The sequence below is a fragment of the Eretmochelys imbricata genome, chromosome 10, assembly GCF_965152235.1.
Source record: "Eretmochelys imbricata isolate rEreImb1 chromosome 10, rEreImb1.hap1, whole genome shotgun sequence".
NCBI lineage: Eukaryota > Metazoa > Chordata > Testudines > Cheloniidae > Eretmochelys > Eretmochelys imbricata.
In genome coordinates, this window is record NC_135581.1 from 56380665 (window position 1) to 56403224 (window position 22560).

Sequence of the window (22560 nt, forward strand, 5' to 3'; positions counted from 1 at the left end):
CAGACCCAATCCCTTGGATCTGAGAACAATGAAAAAGCATTCAGTTTTCTTACAAGAAGACTTTTAATAGAAATAGAAGTAAATAGGAGTAAAGGAATCACCCCTGTAAAATCAGGATGGTAGATACCTTACAGGGTAATTAGATTCAAAACATAGAGAATCCCTCTAGGCAAAACCTTAAGTTACAAAAAAGACACACAGACAGAAATAGTCATTCTATTCAGCACAGTTCTTTTCTCAGCCATTTAAAGAAATCATAATCTAACGCATACCTAGCTAGATTACTTACTAAAAGTTCTAAGACTCCATTCCTGTTCTATCCCTGGTAAAAGCAGCGTACCGACAGACACAGACCCTTTGTTTCTCTCCCTCCTCCCAGCTTTTGAAAGTATCTTGTCTCCTCATTGGTCATTTTGGTCAGGTGCCAGCGAGGTTACCTTTAGCTTCTTAACCCTTTACAGGTGAGAGGATTTTTCCTCTGGCCAGGAGGGATTTTAAAGGGGTTTACCCTTCCCTTTATATTTATGACAGACCAGTTATGCATCCATATCATTACTTGTATGTACTGTTATACACTTGCAGTAAATGCACATGCAAGTTAAATATGCAAATGCATGCGCTTTTTTGTGGCTGCAAATACATGTACATTTTCTTGAAACTTTTGGTCTAGATTTGTAACCTAAGCTTTGATACAAAGAATTGTGCAGGCACAGGTTACAATAAGCAAAAATGGAAATTAGGCTGGGGAAAATTATTAATGAAGTATATTTTTTTAAAAAATCAACAAATAATATACAACTCTTTTAAATGTTCATATAATCAGATTCTTTCCTCAGATATATTTGTGAAATTCCCTTTAACTTCACTGGGACTTCAGTAAGAGTTGTGCACATGGTGCCTGATCCAGCTGCTGGTACATGACACCTATGTAGCTGTGGGCAAATCTTACACCAGGAGTTGGAATACTTTTTATTGCTGGCAAAGTGATATATACTGGAGAAATCCAAACTGAAGAGGTTAATGAGTGTTACTTTTCTAGTTGAGAAGGACTAAGAATGTCAATATGGGGCATATACATGGTTGGGACCTTCAAATTTAGCTTGCTGCTGTTTTGCAAGGGCAGGATGTTTCTCATTGAATAGACAGTATGAAAAGGAGTACTTGTGGCACCTTAGAGACTAACAAATTTATTTGAGCATAAGCTTTCGTGAACTACAGCTCACTTCATTGAATGAATCCGATGAAGTGAGCTCTAGCTCACGAAAGCTTATGCTCAAATAAATTTGTTAGTCTCTAAGGTGCCACAAGTACTCCTTTTCTTTTTGCGGATACAGACTAACATGGCTGCACCTCTGAAACCTGTCAGTATGAAAAGTGTAAAACTATATTACATTAACGAATTACATCTCCCTGCCTACATCTCTTGGGGATAGGTAAGGTCTGATATTAAGTCACAGTAACTTTTGTAAATGTATTTGTCAATTTCACAAGGAAGCTATATGTTTAAAAATACTGTTATCCATATTTCTTTAATTTTGTATGAATGCACATAGGAGAAGAGGGAATTTTGTTTAAAGATCAATGGATACTTTTAAAACAAAAATATTTATGATTATATAAACCATTATCTAAGAAAATAGGCAGATCTGCTATAACATGAAAAAGTGTAATTTTTCTATTTCTTATTCTATTGCTCTCTTGTTTGTGGAGTCTGTGTTTTTTTGTTTTGTTTTTATTAATGAAGGAAGACTATATTTTTTTGTTCCATCTTGAGATTCTTGGGATCTTTCCTTAAGGTGGCCTTTGATTTTTATATTAGTATTGAAAATGTACAATTTCCAAACCAAACATGCCATAACAATCCCCTTTCAACCACAGAATTAAATTTCATAACATTAAAAGAAAGTAATCCAGTACTCCAGAACATAGCAACTAAAATAACAAAACAGAAGGGTCCAAAGTCAAGTATTGATGTATGATCCAAAATTAAATTTGGGTTTTGAATATGTAATCTTTCCAGTAGGACTAAAAGAATAATTGTTTTTGCTGTATTGCAATGACTGATAACTTTGGCAAGTTGTCTCTTTAATGATGCAACATAGGTACAGAATTCCCTTTGTTGGCATAGCCTCTGTAACCACACGTTTAGCAAAGAGCCACTTTATCATTCAATGGAGCTATAGAGAACCCGAACAAATTGGACACATTAACAAGATAAAAACATTTATAGTATAATAACTAATATATTTGTCAAAACAGCTAAATGACTATTATGGTGCTGATCTTGCCACCCTTACTCATGTTGATTAGTACCTTCGTTTGGGAGTAGTCCCATTGATTTTAAGTCAGTGAGGGTGGCAGAATTAGACCCTAGGTAAGCAATTTTAATTATAGTCCAATATTAATTCCTTTCTTAATATCATTAACCACAGTTACCTTCTACTAGAGTGACTTTGTTGAAGTAAAGTTGGAACACAAAGCAGAACTTTTCACATTGTTGCCTATCTCTTTTTGTCTGTACATGTTTTAAATTGCCAGTAATTCCTGAGGCATATTCACCTCACCAGGACGCTGAGCAATGTACTGTTGTCAGGTGAAAACTTGTCTGGCAGATAAGCACACTGTATAAAAAGCTAGTTGTTGTTCCCTGTTTTCATTAATAAACAGAAACTAGCCAAGTTTGTAAGTGTTGAGGGAGGTTGAAGTCTCTCTAACGCTCACAAAAAAACTTTGATCAAGCCGCAAATGGCCCCTTTAAAGATATCCTTCTTTCTCTCACTCCCAAGACTTGGCTCAGTATCCATAACAAAGAATCATGTTCACAGTGAGCCTGATTGCTGATCACTCTTGTCCCGAAAATATTATTTAGTAGGAGCTTTTGGGAAGCTTGTTTGCCAGAATTCTGCTAATAATAATAGAACTTACCACTTCAAGTTGACAAAAGAAAGTATTTGTGTAGTGTAGCTTTCTGAAGATGGGAAACAGAGACAGGAGGAGATTAATGGCTTGATGTTCAGATGTGCTGAGCACCTACAACTTCATTTAAAGTCAGTGGGAGCTGTGGACACTCATCACTTCTGAAAATTAGAATCTTGAAAAGGATGTATATTATCTCCCTAACTGTCATATTTAAGTATTAAAAGCCAAGTAGTACAAGATGTTGATCACCCTCAACTCCCCTTGAACTCAAGGGAAGATGAGGGTATTTATTATCTATGGGGAAAGGGTTGTTAGTTCTCATCCCTTTGTAAATGTTGTAATGATCCAGAAGAAAGGCCAGTCCCATTCCTAGTGTCTGAATGAGAGAGATTGCTGCTGCTCTTCTTACAGAAGTTTCAGTAAAGTTGCGTGTCACACACAGCCCTGCTAGAGCTCCTCCAGCTGGACACTCATCAGTTTGCTGCATTTGGTTCCCAGCATATTAGACCCAGGTGGTCTTAAGCATCACTTGGTCTGAATAGGCTCCAGCCGTACCTCTTTCCTTGGCCTCTCCGGTACACTTCCTGGGTACAGGTTCTTTGATACCTTTTCATGGAAATAGGATCATGCGGCCCAGCTTCCCTAGATGCCCAGGGCCAGTGCTGACTCCACCCATCAACTCCCCAGTAGCTTAAGCATACCCTTTGCCAGAGCTCCAACCTTGTGGGTGTTCTGGTTTTACAGTTCAGCTCTTCAGGGACATGTGACAGTGAAAGCTCTTGCTTAAGATCTCCTGCTGTTGCACTACCACTGAAGCAGCTTCATGGAGGATTGTGACATACCAGGGTACAATCCAGCCTAATGAGCAGTTATGTCACCCCAGCCTGCAATCTTGGGTGCCTTACAATGCCTTACTGAAATAGCTCCCACCTGGGCATCTCACAAACAGCCTTCTAGCATGCAAGCCACACCCTGAGTGTCTGTGTGTAACTGCAGCCTGCCAGCCACATTTGGGTTGCACTCTGGCTCTGGCCAGCTTTGGTTATATTGCAGGGTGACCCCAGGCCCCGCCCCCCCCCGTCCCAGGAAATGTCCTGTACTGCTCAGCCTTCTCTTGTACAATGCAAAATATTTTAAGTCTGTTATTCCTTAAAGGGAACAATACGCCAGCATATTATCTCAAATAGTTCTTCAGACACTTCAATTTAAAATACACTGGTATAGGTTGAACAGTAAAACCAGTTTAACTACAGAGAGAGTTTTTACGTGAGTACCAGTAGTGAGGCATAAAAGTCAGAAATGATTACAAGAAAAAGATAAGACATCTACTAATGCCTGACTTAACAAACTATATCAGATTCAAGCAGAGTTTCTCACCAGGTGTTTTCAGCAGTCTTACTGACCAAACCCTATAGGTCAGGACCCCTCCCCCAGAGTCCAACAAACGCTTTCTTTGTTGCCTCAGGTGCCATGAATGTTATAGGTAGGGAGAGAGAAAGGTGTGCCTTGGGATGTTAGTCCCATCTTTTTATAATTTCAGTCCCTTTCCTGAAAAAACATTTCCAGCTGGGCACTAGGAGACAGAAGGATATTCCTTGTTGGCTTTTTTGTTGCCTGTTTGAGCTTTCTTTATTTCCCTTCCTGCTTGATGACTCTGTTTACTGCTTAAATGTGTGTCTCTGTTCATTACTGTTAGATACCAAAAATCAAGTATCTAGAACAGAGTGGATCTATGGTTTATTACAACAATCTGTAACCCACTAACCCCCTCTTTTTGTCTTATGACTGAAGAGGTTTTAACAGACCACTCTACCCTGAATGATCACCCCCTTACGATATGTGCTAACTACTTATGCTAAACAATCTGTTCCACATAGCATTTTGCTGTGATGCTGGGAGCACTTTTCCCAGACCTGAAGAAAAGCTCTGTGTAAGCTCGAAAGCTTCTCTCTCTCACCATCAGAAGTTGGTCCAATAAAAGATATTATCTAACCCACCTTGTCTCACTGATATCCTGGGACCAATGCAGCTACAACAACACTGCATTCAGGTCAACGTTTCATTTCTAAGCAATGTGCTTCCAAGCCTGAGCAGCCCTGTGAAGAGAAGGACTGAACTCTAGTTTTGATCCCTTATGTGGCAAAGCAACAGCCTTTTATTAAATTGATGGTATGCTCTTCGGTATTTCATTAAATCTCTCCAAAGGTATTTTAGCTAGACATATTGGGCTAAATTCTTTCCTCCAGTTATACCCAGGCTGCCCCAGCAAAATGAATGGAGTTGGCCCAAGTGTAACTAACAGGAAAATTTGTCCTATTGCATATAGAATAGATTTTATGCCATATCATTTAATTTAAAAAAAAAATTATTGTTGGAATTGCTTTGTGTAGTCCTTTATCTAATTCTATGCCATGCTTTCCTAACTGAAAGCTCAACAACAAAAATATAAGAAATATATGCAATATTATTTTTAAGCGGAGACCTCTTTTGAATGTACACAAGAAAAATACGTCATAAACTGATGCCATCTTTTTGGTATTTCATTATTGATGAGATATGTGCTGCGTAAAAATCTTTTTTAAGGCATTTTTATATTGACTCTTTGAGCTGTTCAAATTTTCTCACTAGTCAAATATCCAATAATCCTCAGAAACAAACAACATGAAGATACTGGGTAATATTGTTTTGTACATTTATTTAAAAGCAACATTTCCTATTCTTATTTAAAACCTAATGCAAAAAAGGAGCTTGAAAAACTGATTATCAATTACTTTTGTTTATGGTCAGTAGAAAATAGTCCACAGGAAGTTAGGTCTGTATTATTTATATCTGTTAAAGGGAATATCACTTGTAATGGCCTAGAATGAAAAGGCAATGACTTATTACCTAAAAATAAAATAATGGCTAAAAGCAGGTTTATCTTTATGTAAAAAAAAGTGTATTAGGAAGGAGGGAAGGAATTCCATTACTGTTGACAGAGGCTTATGACTCGGAAAAGTTATAAATAACTTCTCTATAAATTATTGATGAAACCCAGATTTCTGCAGTACCAGTAGAAGCTAGGACCATTTAGAACTTGTGCATTGCAGTTTGCTGTAGTTATAGCTAGACAGCCATTTGCAGAAAGCTGTGCACTTATGCTAACCATCTGCTGTTGGCTTCAGTTTCACAAATCTGTCTGTCTGAATACACAATTTTAAACAATAACGTTCACTGTGAATTTTGCTATTATTTTGGTGCCCCAGTGTATTAAGAGTTGATCTTTACTTGTGCTTCCAAAATATCTTTTTGTTTCTTTAGAGAAGACTAATATTAAACTATTATACATCACTGAGGAGAAGTCTGTTACTATTTTTCTCATGTTACTATAATCAAATTGGTTTAGGGAATGTTTCCTCTGATTAATGATATTTTGGTTCTTATTATCTATTGGCTTTGTATATATTTTCATCTGGAACTTTTTGGCATGAAATAAAACCTGAGACAATTGTTGGAATGGCTGACACACCAGTATTCTGAATTCAGACATATAACAGTAAACAATTTAACATTTAAAGAACCCTTAACTCTGCCTGGCGTAGTTAGTCTTTGGCTGCATTTGTTTGTTCCCGGTGTATGCTGTCCCAGCTCTGTGCAGATAGCTGACACAGCAGACCTCGATCGAACTGCCCAATAAGACCACAAGACTTGGTTTAGTAGCGAAGGTACCCAGTCAGGTTTATTGTCAATGAAGCACAGTCCTAGCTGCCCAGATTAATGTCTACAGTTACACTAACATATGTATGCCTGGTACAATGGACTTAGCTCAGTGAATGGCGGGACTTTCCATTCTCCCCTCAGCTGGCCAGAGACATTCCCTCTGAGACCAACTGAGGCAGTCAATACAGCTCCCCAGTTAGGTCCAGTGATGTAATAGCGGCAGCTGCTCACTACCATTTTACTGCCTCTTTATATTCCGTTCACCTTTTTAAGGTTCTCTTCACAATCATAAGGGCTATAGACTTATTTTTTCAGTTAAAGCTTATGTTCTGCAGAAATTGATGGCCTGGGTCACACTAACTCAAGGAAGGTCCATGCTTGTCTCAGGCAAGTGAGTGAATTTGCAAGGCTGGCTTGAAGTAAGGCTCTCAGACAGAACATTTTAAGAAGCAGCACATATTTGGCCCATATAGTAGAAATAGAAATATAGTAGAATGTCAGACGATTAAATATTAAAAACTAAGGTAGAATTATATTAGTATGTATCTCCATTTCTTTAAAATGTATCTCTAACAGGTGTCTAAGCAAACTAGGCACAATATGCATGCTATTAATTATACTTCTCATTACAGATTGCTAAAATAGAAAATATCAATCATTTGGGTGAACTCAGAGTGTTAAACCTTGCCAGAAACCTTTTAAGCTATGTAGAAAACCTTAATGGACTGGATTCACTGACAGAACTTAACCTTCGTCATAATCAAATCACCTCCATGGTAAGTGATAAAGCTCAATTAATATTTGTTGTCCTTCCCCCACAAAAAAGTTAGCAAAATACAATAATATTATCATTTGATTTGAACCATGTTAGTGTTTCACAGTTCTAGAACTATATTGTTTTCATTTGTCCTATGATTTTGGTGCTCTTTTGGTTAGTTTTATGTGAAGTGGATGAAACCAAAAATAACACATGGATATTTTATCTAAATGATTGTTTATAGCTGTGAAGCTGTCTTTATACTAATTAAAGTGCCAAAAGTGAGGAAATCTTGAAGAAACTATACAATTCTGGTGCATAGATTGAGTAGGTATCTAAAAATATAGTAAACAATATACTGACTATATCCTGAACTTAAAAATCATGGCTATTGATGGTATAAAGTGCTTTTTTTTAGTAGTAGCCTCTCTTTTATTTTAATATGACAGTTAGAGAAAGTCAGTATGATCTTAAAAGAAAATTAAAAATATTGTTTTTAATTTTGCAGTTTCACTTAACATTAACCAATACTTTCAAAAAGAAAAGGCCATCAGTGTCCAATATTTTGTCAATGAGAAAGTACCTGAGCAATAATTTAAAGATCTGTTTCTGCAAAAGATATTGTTTCAGTTTCTTATTACAAAACCTTAATATAAAGCAGGTGTAGCAGACTCATAATACACTAACAAGAGCACATTGCATAAAAGAATGCTGTTTTGCTAAATACCTAGAACAGTGTATTCCCCCGCTCGGAAAGAAACAAATAGAACATGACAACAAAGGAGAGAGGTTAATATATGTAGAGAGTCTTGTTCCAATTTCTTCTTTATTAGAGCTCTTGCCTTGAGCTGTGTCTTAGATCATGTCAGCTAATCTGACCACTGGTATATGATTTTCTGACAAAAGTGAACTGTCAGTTTTGCAGATTAGAAAATGGAGGCTTCAGCTCCTATTTCCAGTTTTGTTTACTTGGGGTTTTTTTGCTTTTCTTCATAATAATAGAAAAAGTCCTCTCTTAGTCTATGTGACTGAGCTGAGATTTGAGATGTGGCTGAGCTGAGCTGAGATTTGGCCCTTTTAAATTCAATCTCCTTTATAACATGTGTAGCCAGCAGAATTCTGTATCCATCTCTCTGGTAAGATATGATATGCAAATGGAACTTCCTCCTTGGGAGTGATGGAGCTTTCCTGTAGGAACGTTGACTGATTTTTTTCCAAGTTGATAGGATCATCTTACACAAGTAGATTGCAACTCTTAATGCACCTGGGGCTTTTTTTTTTTAAAGTAGGTCTGAGTTACCTCAGGTACTGCTGTGTATCTGGGAATTTAGTCATTGACGTCAGCAGTGCCCAGATTTTACTCAGCATTTTTTGTGAGTTTTTGATGATGTATTTGCTTTCCGTCATTCAGTAAAGAATATTAAAAACAAACCAACCCCCTAAATAAACAGTAACAAAAATGTTGATTGTGTAATCAAAACTTCCCATGTCATACTGCTGCTCAACTTCATGCTTAGTCCCTGCTCTCTTTCCCTCAGGAATATTTTCTTGAATCTCCTGGGTGTCTAACTGTTCATGTAGTATGCCAAATTATCCACAATTGTTCTTGTTCCTTGAAACAATGAGAACATGGAAATAATGATTGACTAGTGTATGGTAGATATTTTTGTTTCTTTAAATTATACCCAGACAGTTAATACTCTGGGTATAATAAATAAATAAATATAATTTGATTTTTAAGAATTAGCATGTTTGAGCTATAGTATCTGTGAAATCCATCTTGGTCTCAGTCTACTTTGGCTTGGTTAAAGAAAAATTATCCTCATGCTCAGTTCAGGCAAGTCTTGGATCATTTTAATTTTAGTAAACGTGCTTTCTCTTTGGCCTGTTTTAATTCAAAGGTATTAGAAATTGAGTTCTAGGCAGTGTTCACTATTTAATGAATGCAGTATATTATTTTTATATTTTTATTGTAACCTCCTGTCACAGGGTGACTGGCTCTTTTAATGGGAGATGGGGCTAGTTTACCTGTGCGATAACTAATTAGCTGCTTCCCAACCTGAGGGGATGAGATTATAGGGGTCAGATGATAGCTTAATGGACACCTGGGCCTCTGCAGGAATTTGGCCTACACTGGACCTGGGTGAACTGTGTTTTTCAAATTGAGTTTGAATGTTAGCATAAGTGATAGGCCTAAAAGCATGTGACCAAAAAAGAATGAGATCACGAGAAAGAAGAGCTTGTTTCTATTAAACTTCTTGTGACCCTTGAAATACCAGCATTATCTTATTTAACGTTTGGGATGAGGTAATAGAAATAAAGAAAACTTGCTTAATTGGGCCCCAGGTGCAGTAAATAATTGGTTATATATGGTTTGTTTAAAAAGAAATGCTTAGTTCAGTTATTGGGAAGAAATATGGTAAAATAAAATAAGAAGAAAATCTTGAGGAGCGGGCCCAGCCATTAGTCTTGTCTTGACTAAAACTCCTTCCTCTAGCTTTGGCTATGGTCTGATAACCAGCAGTGATATCACTTATTTATTATAGTGTATAAAAGATAAGGTTTTGGGGAGTTTCTTTGTCTCCCATCATGCTGTGACTCCAGAGGGGTATGTCCTGGGCCTGATCCTGTTGTAAGTATTTTGGCCAATACTTATAACTGGATTGATACTAGGACAGGGGTTCTCAAACTTCATTGCACCGTGACCCCCTTCTGACAACAAAGTTACTACATGATCCCAGGGGGAGGGCTGGAGCCCAAGCCCTGCCTCCCTGGGTGGAGGGAGAGGGAGCCAGAGCCCAAGCCTTGCCACCTCAGATTGGAAGAGAAGGGGCTGCAGCCCAAGTCCCACTGCTCTGGGTGGGGTGGAGCTCAGGCTTCAGTTTCAACCCTGGGTTCCAGCAAATCTAATGCTGGCCCTGGCAATCCCATTAAAATGGGGTCCCAACCCACAGTTTGAGAACCACTGTACTAGGATGTTGCATATAAGTTTGTGTATGCGTATATTTGTATTTTGAGTGTAATCAACACCAAGTGGCCTTTGGTCTATTAAAGAAATGCTTTTGTGTAAACTGAGTTGTGGTAAACCTTAGTAAAGTATTAGGGGAATTATTTGCAATAGCCTCATAAGAGGGCTGGGAGATCTATTTTGGTGTGGAACCACAGGGAGTGGGTATGTTCTTGTGGAAAGCCCTAAACCAAGGTCTACAGGAAGTTGGCTATCCCAGGGGAACCAGCCTGAGGCCCAGTGTTCTATACTGGAGCGGGGAAGGATGGAAGGAATGGAGTCCAGCAAGAACTGAGAATGTACTCCAGGGGAACCAGCCTGGGGGTGGAGTGCTCTATCCCAGAGCCAAAAAGACTCTCAAAGGTAGCCCAATGAGGGGATGGGTACAGGACCCAGAGGGCTGGCTGAAGAGGAACCACTGAAGGACAGAACAACTTTTTTGTTTGTTGGGACTTGATTGATTGGAATTTCGCTACCCCAGAATGGGATAAGTTTGTTTATGACTTGGCTGGAGGGCTAACTGAACTGACCGCTTTGTATGTGGAGTTCTTGGGGACTCTGAGGGTATGTCTACACTGCAACATAAGCTCATGCCTGAGCCCAGGCTCATGCCTAACCCCCTTGGTGTCTAAACTGCAATTGCACTAATCTAGGGCTTGGACCCAGGGTCCCAAGACCCTACAGGACTGAAAGGTCCAAGCTTGAGTTAAGCTGGGACCCAGGTTGTGAGCCCTATTGTTTTGCAATGTAGATGCAGCCCCTCTTGACTCGGGTCCCAGTAGTGAGCTGGAAGTATCCCACTATTCCATGTGACAGCTATCCCAACATCTGCAATCCACTCTATTATTTTGTGAAAGGAATATTTCTTAAATATTGTTAGTGAGTTCCTTTGGGATTTCTTGTGCAGCTTTATTTTTAAGGACAGTTTTGGATTTTCTTTACCAGTGATAGGACAGAATAATTCTTGTTTTTGTTCCTTGCTGTTGAATCATGATATAGGACTAAAATTGCAGAATTATCACTTAATTTTGGTATTAAAATGGATTAGATTTCTTGTGCATCGGTTGTATTTTGACAGTGCTATTGGTGGCAGTACCTAATATAACTTGACAGAGTAATTATGGAATAAAGATATATCATAACTTTGTTGTAACTTCAAACCTTAGATAACCTTAAACAGCAGCATTGCTAACCCCAAGATTTCAGAAATTGTGTCGGGCACCCAAACGCATGAGCTTGTCTTCAAATGTATTATTTTAAAAATATTATTTTTAAATTTCTTTTCTCTGCTATCTCATTTTTGAGCCTTTAGTGTTCTTCTTCTCAAGCTTTATCTCTGATGCCAGGAGGGCTCAGAAACGTACTGTTCTTGAAAGCTGAGGCCTGGTCTATGCTACGGAGTCAGGTCGAATTTAGCCGCATTAGGTCAATTTTAAAATGAATGCGTCCACACAAACAACCCCGTTCCGTCGACTTAAAGGGCTCTTAAAATTGACTTCTGTAATCCTCCCTGGCGACGGGAGTAGCACTAAAATCGACCTTGCTGGATCGAATTTGGGGTAGTGCAGACGCAAATCGACGGTATTTGCCTCCGAGAGCTATCCCACAGTGCTCCATTGTGACCACTCTGGACAGCACTTTGAACTCCGATGCACTAGTCAGGTACACAGGAAAAGCCCCGGGAAATTTTGAATTTCATTTCCTGTTTGGTCAGCATGGCGAACTCAGCAGCACAGGTGACCATACAGTCCCCCTAGAATTGCAAACGAGCTCCAGCATGGACCAAAAGGGATCTGCTTGCTGTATGGGGAGAAGCATCTGTGCAGGCAGAACTCTGATCAAAAAGAAGAAATGCAAATATATTTGCCAAAATCTCACAGGGCAGGTTGGAGAGAGGCTACAACAGGGGGACACAGCAGTGCCGCATGGAAGTTAAGGAGCTGGGGCAAGCCTACCAAAAGACAAAGGAGGCAAACGGTTGCTCTGGGTCAGAGCCCCATACATGCCACTTCTATGATCAGCTGCATGCCATTCTAGGAGGGGACCCTACCACTACCCCACCACTATCCGTGGACACGTGCAAGTGGGGAGTCTCACGCAACAGGGAGGAAGATTTTGTGGATGAGGAGGAGGAGAATGCGCAGCAGGCAAGCAGTGAATCCGTTCTCCCCAGCAGCCAGACCTTTTCCTCACTGTGCATTCGAAGGCGGGATCCCCGACTCTGAAGCTGGAGAAGGCACCTCTGGTGAGTGCACATTTGTAACTACAGTGCAGGGTTTAAAAGCAATAGTGTTTCATGTTTGATTTGCCCTGAAGAATTGGGATGCATTTGCTGCCCGTACAGTTACTGGAAAAGTCTGTTAACGTGTCTGGGGATGGAGCGGGAGTCCTCCAGGGACATCTCCATGAAACTCTCCTGGAGGTACTCTGAAAGAATTCTGGAATCATTGCAGCACAAAGCATGGTAGCAGATGGTCCTGAGTTTTGGTCACATTCAAGCAACATTTGGTCTATATCTTTCTGTGTCAGCCTCAGGAGAGTAATATCATTCCTGGTCACCTGGTTGAAATAGGGGAATTTTTGTAAGGGAACAGTAAAAGGACCCCATTCATGCTGGGCTGTTTGCGCTTGGCTAAAAGGGATCATCCCGGAGAATAGCCACGCGGTGGGGTGGTGGGAGGTATGTGCTGCACATCCACCCGAAAACCGCAGCTCCTCCTTTTAAATGTGAAACCCAATCCATTGCTTGCTATGGGAAAGGATGGCGCTGCAGTTTGAAACCATTCCCACATGTTTTCCATACAAAGCCAACCCCGCGTACCCTTTGCCTTACTATGGCTGCATGGAAACCGAATTCTGTTGCCCAGCCATGTGTGATGTGTCACCATACCGGCAGGCGCTCAATATAAAAGGCAAAATGCGACCTTGTACCTAAAGCACATGTGCTGTCTGCTGTGAATTGCTAGATTCACAACTGTGAAAGAGTCTCCGTTTTGTTCTCAGAAATGTATCATCATAAATTTTACTCTCCCTTTTTATCTCCCCCCAGGTGCAAATGTTTCTAGGCTCTCCCATTATCTCCGTCCCTGAGGTTATTGCAGATTAGAAGGCGGAAAAAACGCACTTGCAATTACATGTTTTCCGAGCTAATGCAGTGCTCCCGCACTGATAGGGCACAACTGAATGCATGGAGGCATTCAGTGGCAGAGGCCAAGAAAGCATTAAGTGAGCACAAAGAGCAGAGGCAGGAGTGCGAAGAGCGGAGGCAGGAGGTGATGCTAAGGCTAATGGGGGACCAAATGGACATGATGAAGCGTCTGGTGCAGCTGCAGGAAAGCCAACAAGAGCACAGACACCCCACTGCATCCATTGTACAACCTCCTGACCTTCTCCCCAAGTTCCATATCCTCCTCACCCAGACGTCCAAGAATGCGGGTGTGAGGAGGCTCCGGGCACCCAGCCACTCCACTCCAGAGGATGGCCCAAGCAACAGAAGGCTGTCATTCAAACAGTTTGATTTGTAATGTGGCTACAATAAGCAATGTGGGGTTGTATTTCTCTCCTCCCCCACTCCACCCTGGCTACCTTGTCAGTTATCTCCCTTTTTCTTTAATTAATAAAGAAAGAATGCATGGTTTCAAAACAATAGTTACTTTATTTTGAAGCCGGGAGGGTGGTTGGCTTACAGGGAATTAAAATCAGCAAAGAGGGTGGGTTTGCATCAAGGAGAAATACACACAACTGTCACACAGACGGCTGGCCAGTCATGAAACTGGTTTTCAAAGCCTCTCTGATGAGCAGCGTGCCCTGCTGTGCTCTTCTAATCGCCCTGGTGTCTGGCTGCTCAAAATCGGACGCTAGGCGATTTGCCTCAACCTCCCACCCTGCCATAAATGTGTCCCCTTACTCTCACAGATACTATGGAGCACACAGCAAGCAGCAATAACAATGGGAATGTTGGTTGCGCTAAGGTCTGATCTAGTCAGCAAACAGCGCCAGCAAGCTTTTAAACATCCAAAGGCACATTCTACCACCATTCTGCACTTGCTCAGCCTATAGTTGAACTGCTCCTTAGTACTGTCCAGGCTGCCTGTGTATGGCTTCATGAGCCGTGGGAGCAAGGGGTAGGCTGGGTCCCCAAGGATAACTATTGGCATTTCAACATCCCCAACTGTAATTTTCTGGTCTGGGAAGTAAGTCTCTTCTTGCAGCTGCTCAAACAGCCCGGACTTCCTAAAGATGCGAGCATCATGCACCTTTCCTGGCCATCTCACGTTGATGTCAGTGAAATGTCCCTTGTGATCCACCAGTGCTTGCAGCACCATTGAGAACTATCCCTTGCAGTTTACATACTGGTTGGCAAGGTGGTCCAGTGCCAAGATAGGGATATGCGTTCCGTCTATTGCCCCACCACAGTTAGGGAAACCCATTGCAGCAAAGCCATCTAGTATGACCTGCACATTTCCCAGAGTCACTACCCTTGATAACAGAATGTCAATAATTGCATTAGCTACTTGGATCACAGCAGCCCGCACAGTAGATTTGCCCACTCCAAATTGATTCCCGACTGACCGGTAGCAGTCAGGCATAGCAAGCTTCCACAGGGCTATTGCCACTCGCTTCTCAACTGTCAGGGCAGCTCTCATCTTGGTATTCCTGCGCTTCAGGGCGGGAGAAAGCAACTCACAGAGTTCCAGGAAAGTATCCTTACGCATGCGAAAGTTTTGCAGCCGCTGTGAATCATCCCATACCCGCAACACTATGCGGTCCCACCAGTCTGTGCTTGTTTGCCGGGCCCAGAATCAGCGTTCCACTGTATCAGCCAGCTAAATTGATGGAAGCAGAACTTCAGTTACTCTGTGACTTCCTTACAGAACTTAGGGTAAACTTACACCCATGTTTGTGATGCTTGCAAGCTACCCCAAGGTAGGGTTGCCAGTTTTGGTTGGACATATTCCTGGAGGTTTCATCACATGACATAATCTTTAATTTCTGGATACTCCAGGACAGTCCTTGGCAACCCTACAGGGAAAAGCAAACAATTGTGGCTGTGGCAGACTGCTACCCAAAGAAAATTCCTTCACATCCCACAGTATTGTGATCAGCTAGACACCGAGGATTTGAGGAAGAATCACCATTCACACAACCTCTTAATACCTAGCCTTTAGGTGTATTTCTGTCCTGCTCTTTCCCCATGTCAACTATAACCACAATTAGAAGTCATGGAGACTAAAGCTGATGGGGGGTGGGAATATGGGTCTAGCTACTGGAAAAATACAAGTGTCCTGCCCCTGCACCAGTCTCCAAGCACTTGGACTGGGTGTGTTCATATCCGCAAGTTGGAGAATGGGTTTTTACAGGGTAGGGAGATGCACCTAATGGCATAAATGAATATGTGGATGGGTAACGACAAACCGCAATCCCTAGTCAATGTGGATTTGTATTTTGCGCATACAGCTTGCTCTTATTTGCTTTATTAACATGTTGAATTAGATACTATTTCAAGTATTCCAAAAGATTTATAATAGCATTTAAAACCACCAATAACAATTTTGTACTGTTAAAATACATAGCTTTTGGAAGATTGGACTCCAGAGTCCATCTGTATGTTGTTTTTTATTCATATGGTGTAGATTTTTATACAACTTAAAAGATAGTGAGTTGGTTGATAGGAGAGAATCCTTACTTAAGTCTCCCATTGACAGTACAGCCACTGCGATTTGGAAGGTAATTTATGAGTTTGCACTTTGAAGCTTTAGTGCAGAATGGTCACAACATCAAATTTATATTTATGCAGTTTGATTACAGCATGCTTGCCCTGAAGCTTAAACGCTGAGGCAAGCACCTTGGCTCCTTTCCTGAAAGGCTGTTAAAAATGGTTAACAGCAGTCTCATTCTCTTTAACGCTATTTACCTTGCAAGTGGTGCAGCTTGATCTGCAGAGTAGATATCTGCACTGAAGCACTCCCTTGGAGTCTGCACGAGAGAGGAATGGAGCTGCATGTTCAACAGAAATCAATGTTGCAGCAAGGTTACAGAAAATAGAAATGTGTATATTTCATCATCAGGCCAAGTAGAGAGGTTCAAAAGATGTTCTCTTTCAGCTGCTGAATTTATGCTTCTCTTTCTTTCTAGAAAGATGTGGATACTTTGCCCTGCCTCCAGCATCTGTTTCTCAGCTTTAACAATATATCTAGGTAAGGGGACTACCAGTTTGCTTCTTATCGGTAACTTAAGTATAATATTGCAGCTGTATTAAGTTAAAATTGGAATACTTTGCAGGTGGTTACAGTTTTCTAATATGGCAGATTGAATAAGAATATACAATGTCTGGATTATACAAAATGTGTGAAACTGAAGTTCTCTAAACCCTCATCCTTTAAATGTACATTCTATTTATGAAAATTCTACTATTCTGTTTAAAGATGACCATACAGTTTATAGTTATGAAAATAGAAAATAGTATTGTAAATACTGTATAATTTTAGTGTTAATTTAAGTATCTGTTTAACAGTATATAAGTTACATTTATGTTTACATTCATCACAACATAAAATATCGAATTAAAATCTGTTTAATTGATGTGACTAGATTATTCTTCATTTGTATTGCTTTCTGAACATCTTTTGTTACCTAAAGCTGCAATCTGTATTCATTATTGTGTCACTCTTTCAAACTGGGCCATCAGAATGTAGTAACTCAGCTTTCTCAGTAAGACTTCTGTTGTTTTAAGAACTGATGAGCATGTTTCATTATAAATGTATAGAAATGTTTGTCATCTACATCTGTCTTCTCATCGTATTTTCAAATGTTACTGGATTCTGTATTTATAGTCATCCCAAAATAAAAGAAAATGTTATTTTAAAAAGTACTGCATGCACGATTTTCCTTAGAGAGCAACTTATGGTTGCTCATATATCTTAATCATCATAAATATAGAACTAAGGAGAAATCTAACAGCATCAAATTATTTTATTAGAGACCTAGAAAAGGTACTGCATTCCTTTATTGCTGGAAAAATCATGATGTTTTTGCTGTACTTATTCTCTTTGTAGGGATGGAAAATAGGAATGATTTATGTTATAACTAACAGAAATTGTTATTATACTAGTAAGTTAGAGTGTTTTATGCAGACCTGCATTTTATTTCTTGCAAAGACCTCCAATTTACTTGTTTATGAGCCTTATGTTCTTAATGCAGTGATGCAGCATTTACCCTTAAAATTACTGGGTATTAAAAAAAGTTGAAAATCTAATACGAGCTTCTACTAAACTATAGATATTTCACATGAATTAATCTGCTAGTGCCTCTGCTTCATGTTTTAAATTTGGGTAGTAGCAGACATAGATTAGCATTTTATTTCTGTTGAATAATGGTTGGTTCCCAAATTTTAAACATACTTTTTGTTTCTGTTCTGCCAACAAATGTCCTAGCCTGGTTTTAGCAGTTGGAGGACTGCAGTGGCCAGTTCCCCTGTCACCAGAAAGTATTGCTGCAGTCAGTGGTAATTACTTCATGATTTTATGTAACTGACCTAGTAACTCATCCAGCTCTCAGCCTCCTCTCCCACAATGTTTTATACAAAATTATACTATTATTTTTTCAGTATACAAGGAGAGAAAAGGACCTAAAAAGAAGCTTGGCAAATCCAATTGGTTACATAATCTGTAGCTGATTTCAAACTAATATCTTGCTTGCTTTTATAGTTTATTCAGCGGGTTTGCAGGGAAGCTATATGTGCACAACTCAGTCTTAGAATTTGTCCCTACATGGGATGTACATACCTTAAACATTGTCTTGCAAGTATGTAATGTTTAGTTTTGGTTTTGGTTTAGAGTTGAAATCAGTTTAAAAAAAAAATCTGAAATCAGTTGAAAATCGCACTTTTCCACTGTATGAACCTTATGTTTGGACCAACCTAACACTTTACATGCCAGTCACCATTATAACATCTTGATGGTGGTGGCATTTGGCTTGTTGATGTTTTGAAATGTTGACATGCCATTGAACAACAGCATTTCATCAAGGAGGTGAAACAACACTGAATGTACATTTTGTGTTATATAACTGATGCGTGACATGTTTCGTATCAGGGAAATAATTTAAAAAATGTGTTTTTATAACCAATTATGTACTGATATTTTTCCTGGTGCAGTTTGACTTGACCAAGATGTTTAAACTGAAAATTGGCAAGTGTAATGGGAACTTTAGACACAATTTTAACATGGAGTATTGCTGTAGTAAGATCAAGAATGAAAGTTCCCACTACCCTTTGTACGTATTCTCATGACTTATTTATTTAGATTTACCATACGCCTTGTGGTAAACTTTGAAAATATATTTTCAAGAAACAATTCTACATGCATGTGTATGTAAAAAGACAAAAAAATATTTCAGACAAATGGCAATACTTATGCAATGATCTAAAGCATTTACTCACAGGTACACAATGATAACTTGCTAGCAGCAGCAGCAAGATATGTTGCAAAAGTCTGGTTGTATTCACAGCTTGGTTTCCTTAGAGTCAGTTAATCAGATATTGATTTAAAAAATTACTTCATAAGATGTAATAATACGGCCTTTATGTTAAATCAGAATATCTCCAAAGGAGGTATAGAACATTTTAAAAAGATTAATTTAGAATGAATTGTTTTGACATAGCAAAAGTTCACATTGGAGCATCAGTTTGGTGCTTGTCACATGGCAGCAAGAGTTGTTGCATCATGTATTGATAAACATTGACATGTATCAATTGAAATGTCTTTATAATATGCCTCGTTACAGATGAGGACATTTCAAGCTGTTATGGTCTTAATATTAATGAGATATTCTCTCCTCTTCATTTTCAGAGGAACCCCAGAATGCTACTGTTCCTCTAAAGAAATCTTTTGTACACAAGTTCCCAAGTGTTCATGTTGTTAAGACCTCATAAGCTAAAACCAAACCAAGAATTGGTATGGGGACTGGAACAAAGAAATAATGTCTTATTTCCATCCTCAGCTTGGACAGATTTAGTAGTCAGGCAAACTAATAGCATTCGCACCTGTTACATTAATTTAAATGGAATATATGGGCTTAAGGTGTTGACATAACCCCGTAACTGTCCAACATTAAACAGTGTTAAACAAGGTTTGGGCATGTGGTAACATGGCAAACACACCATTAAGAATCCTATTAACCTTTTATTAAAAACATAGAAAAGATGGAAAAACACTTAAAACATTTAAAATGTGAAGTATTTGTCAAATAAGGCTTTCACTTTAACAACATTCCTTGTTCCCCTTCCCTTTAGCTGGAGAGTTTTTAGAAGGAAATCCTCCACCTCCTTGTTTAACAGCCTCTTTAGATCATATTAAAGAGGGTATTAACTGTACTTTTGGGGAAAAGAGAAGAAGTTAGTTGAGATGAGCTGGAGCAGTTGTTGCTGTTATTAAAGTACAATCCTGTTTCATCCCAGGTGGTGTTTGGGATTCAGATGGAGCCAAAAGAGGTGGCAATATCATCTGGGTCCCTCTCTCTGGCATGGGCTGGTCAGGACCAAACTCTCAGGATCAGGATGACAAAGGCCCTGGGTTCCAAGAGATGGTGGGGTTGGAAGCCATGGTGGTGAAGCTAACTCCATTAGACAATTTTTCTCCCAAAAGTCTCTCTCTTTAAGAATCCACCCAGGGAATGGTGGGTGAAATAGCCCATCCTCTCATTATTTTGTCCACCAATTAGACCAGTATACCCATTTTGGTTCACTAGTTTCTGGTTCCGCACTTTTCCAGTTTACTAAGCAGGATCTTGACAGGACTTGAGTTATATCACTAGGCCTTTTTGTTTGGACTAATTCAGTTATTTTCATACCATTTCCCATGAACACTTGCTATTAGAAGTTTTTGTGACACCTTACGAACTTTCATGCATTTTTTTACACCAGTTGAAGTTCCGGGGGCGGGCAAGAGCAAGCTTTTTACAGTTAAGTTCACAATTAGGGAAAATATTGTAGGCCCAATTATTGCAACACACCTTGATGGTTCCTTATAATCTATTATTATTTATTTGTATTATCGTAACACCTAGGAGCCCCAGTCAGGGACAAGGATCTCAGTGTGCTAGGTGCTGTACAAACACAGAATAAAAAATCATTTTTTGGACTCTTGCTGAATTATCCAGACTTCTCATCTAGATTGTTATCTGGCAGAACTTTGAGATTTTTTTGCTTTTAGAACTATTTAACTTGCCCCACTAGAGCTCAGGGGGGCGGTGGGGTTGTTATTACTGGTATTTCTTAATATGAAAACCAAGAAGTCTATTTTTATTCCATGTCTTGGAGATGTAAACTAATTTGCCAATGATTGTAAACTTTACAAGGCCATGACTGTCTTTTATTCTGCATCTTGTAAATCATATTTATTTAGCAAAAATAGGTTGGGTACAGATATGACCCCTTCAGGTGTGGGTTTTGGAGAAGAGGAGCAATTTCCCCATCTGGTTACTTAGTGAAAGGAATGATTTGAACTATTGTAACACTCATCTATTACAGCTTTCTATTATGCAACTGCAAACAGGTTAGCAACACCTTTATGGTGGACAAAGAGATCAGAAGAGAGTATTGAAATATAGCCTGTATTGGTGTAACGGGTCATCTTTTATGGCTATCTCTGTGCTGTGCCACAGTCTGAATCCTGATTTGCAAATATTCAGGATGCTGGGACATATCACATTAGAGCTTGTTTGTCACTACTTGCGCATAACTTGCTTTGGGCTTCTCTTCATTGCAGGGTTAGCTTGAGGTATAACTAGAGTGTTGCCTCTAACCCAACTCCGTCCTGTCCATGTACAAAAATCTAGCTCAAGTTAAGTGGTGCTTCCTACTTGAGCCAGCTGGTCTGTCGGGGGTTTGGACTAAAGCCTGAGTGCTCCCCATGCCTGAACTAGTGATGCCGTGGGGTTGCAGCTTCTCTCTGCTGCTAATCCAGTCACTCTGGGTTGCTCCAGTGTGGTTTTGCTATGAGACCACTCTCACTCAGGCTAGGCTAACTTAGGAGGAGTTAGCTCAAGTGTAGATAACTGAAGCTAATACTTCATTGAAGACAAGCCCTTAGAAATCGGTTGTTGGAGACAATGTGATAGTTAGAGAGGGCTTCTTCATTTAGCTTTGGTTTTTTGAGGATTTATTTGTGAATTTATTTTTTAAACAAAAAAATAATTAAAAGCACATTTTATTATAGCATGGTTCATGCCCTTAAAAAAAAAGGAAAAAGGAGGGACATCTGTTTCAGTTTCACTAATAATCTGAGGTATGTTGAAGTACTCAGAACTTCAAAGCACCACAGTACGCATTTATCATAAGGGGTTGAAAACCCAACCAACCTTTCTAAAAAGTTTTTTGTTGTTTCCTGAAGGAGATTGATTTGTTTTTTTAATTCTGCATGTAGCAGCAGAATTTCTAGAAGTATAAATACTTTACAGGCTAATTCTTGTAGAAGAAGGCTTTAGTGCAGGTATTGAATTCTGATGTATTTGAAACTAGTTTTGAAGGTCAGAAGTATTAGTTGATTTAGAATGAATATTGTCACACTAAAATCTAATCTAGCACAATAGAGGTTCACAAATAACATCACATTTAACTCTGCAGTCACAAAAGTTTCAGGCCAAAGTCTTCTGCAGAACTAAACTTTTAGCTTTACTAAATTTATTTGTGTGACATTTCAGTGGAATGATGGATTTTTTTGATCAGGTGATATTGTGAAATAGTAACTAATAAATCATCACAACATTCATAAGGTAGGTAGGTAATTATTGTCTATTTTACGGTGTGAAAATTAAGCCACAGAGCAATTGAGGCTAAAAATTTCAAACTTGGCTCCTAAACCTACACACTAAAAAGGCCTAATTTTCAAAGGTGCAGAGCACATGGATTGACTTCAATATTAGCTGCCAGGTGCTCAGCACCTCTGAAAACCAGGCTACTATTTTAGGTCCCTTAATATGGATTTAGTAGCCTACCTTTATGACCCAAGGCCAACATTTTCAGACCTGAGTGCCAAGAGGCATTTAGATACTGTAACTAATTTTTCAGAGGTGCTGAACATCCCTCGCTTCTCTTGATGCCTATGGAATCGGAGGGTGCTCAGCACTTTTCAAAACGAGACCACCTATTTAAGTGTCTTATTTTGGCCAGCCACAATTG

General features: G+C 39.4%; 1 protein-coding gene across 2 annotated transcripts in view; it reads left to right on the top strand.

Moving 5' to 3' along the window:
- LRRC49 (leucine rich repeat containing 49) overlaps positions 1-22560 on the top strand; it is a 125486-nt gene that overhangs the window by 24532 nt on the left and 78394 nt on the right. For both annotated transcript variants that reach the window (XM_077828045.1, XM_077828046.1), the window contains exons 8-9: positions 7251-7394; positions 16518-16579. In XM_077828045.1, the coding sequence (XP_077684171.1) occupies positions 7251-7394; positions 16518-16579 (206 nt within the window). The remainder of the gene's footprint in view (positions 1-7250; positions 7395-16517; positions 16580-22560) is intronic.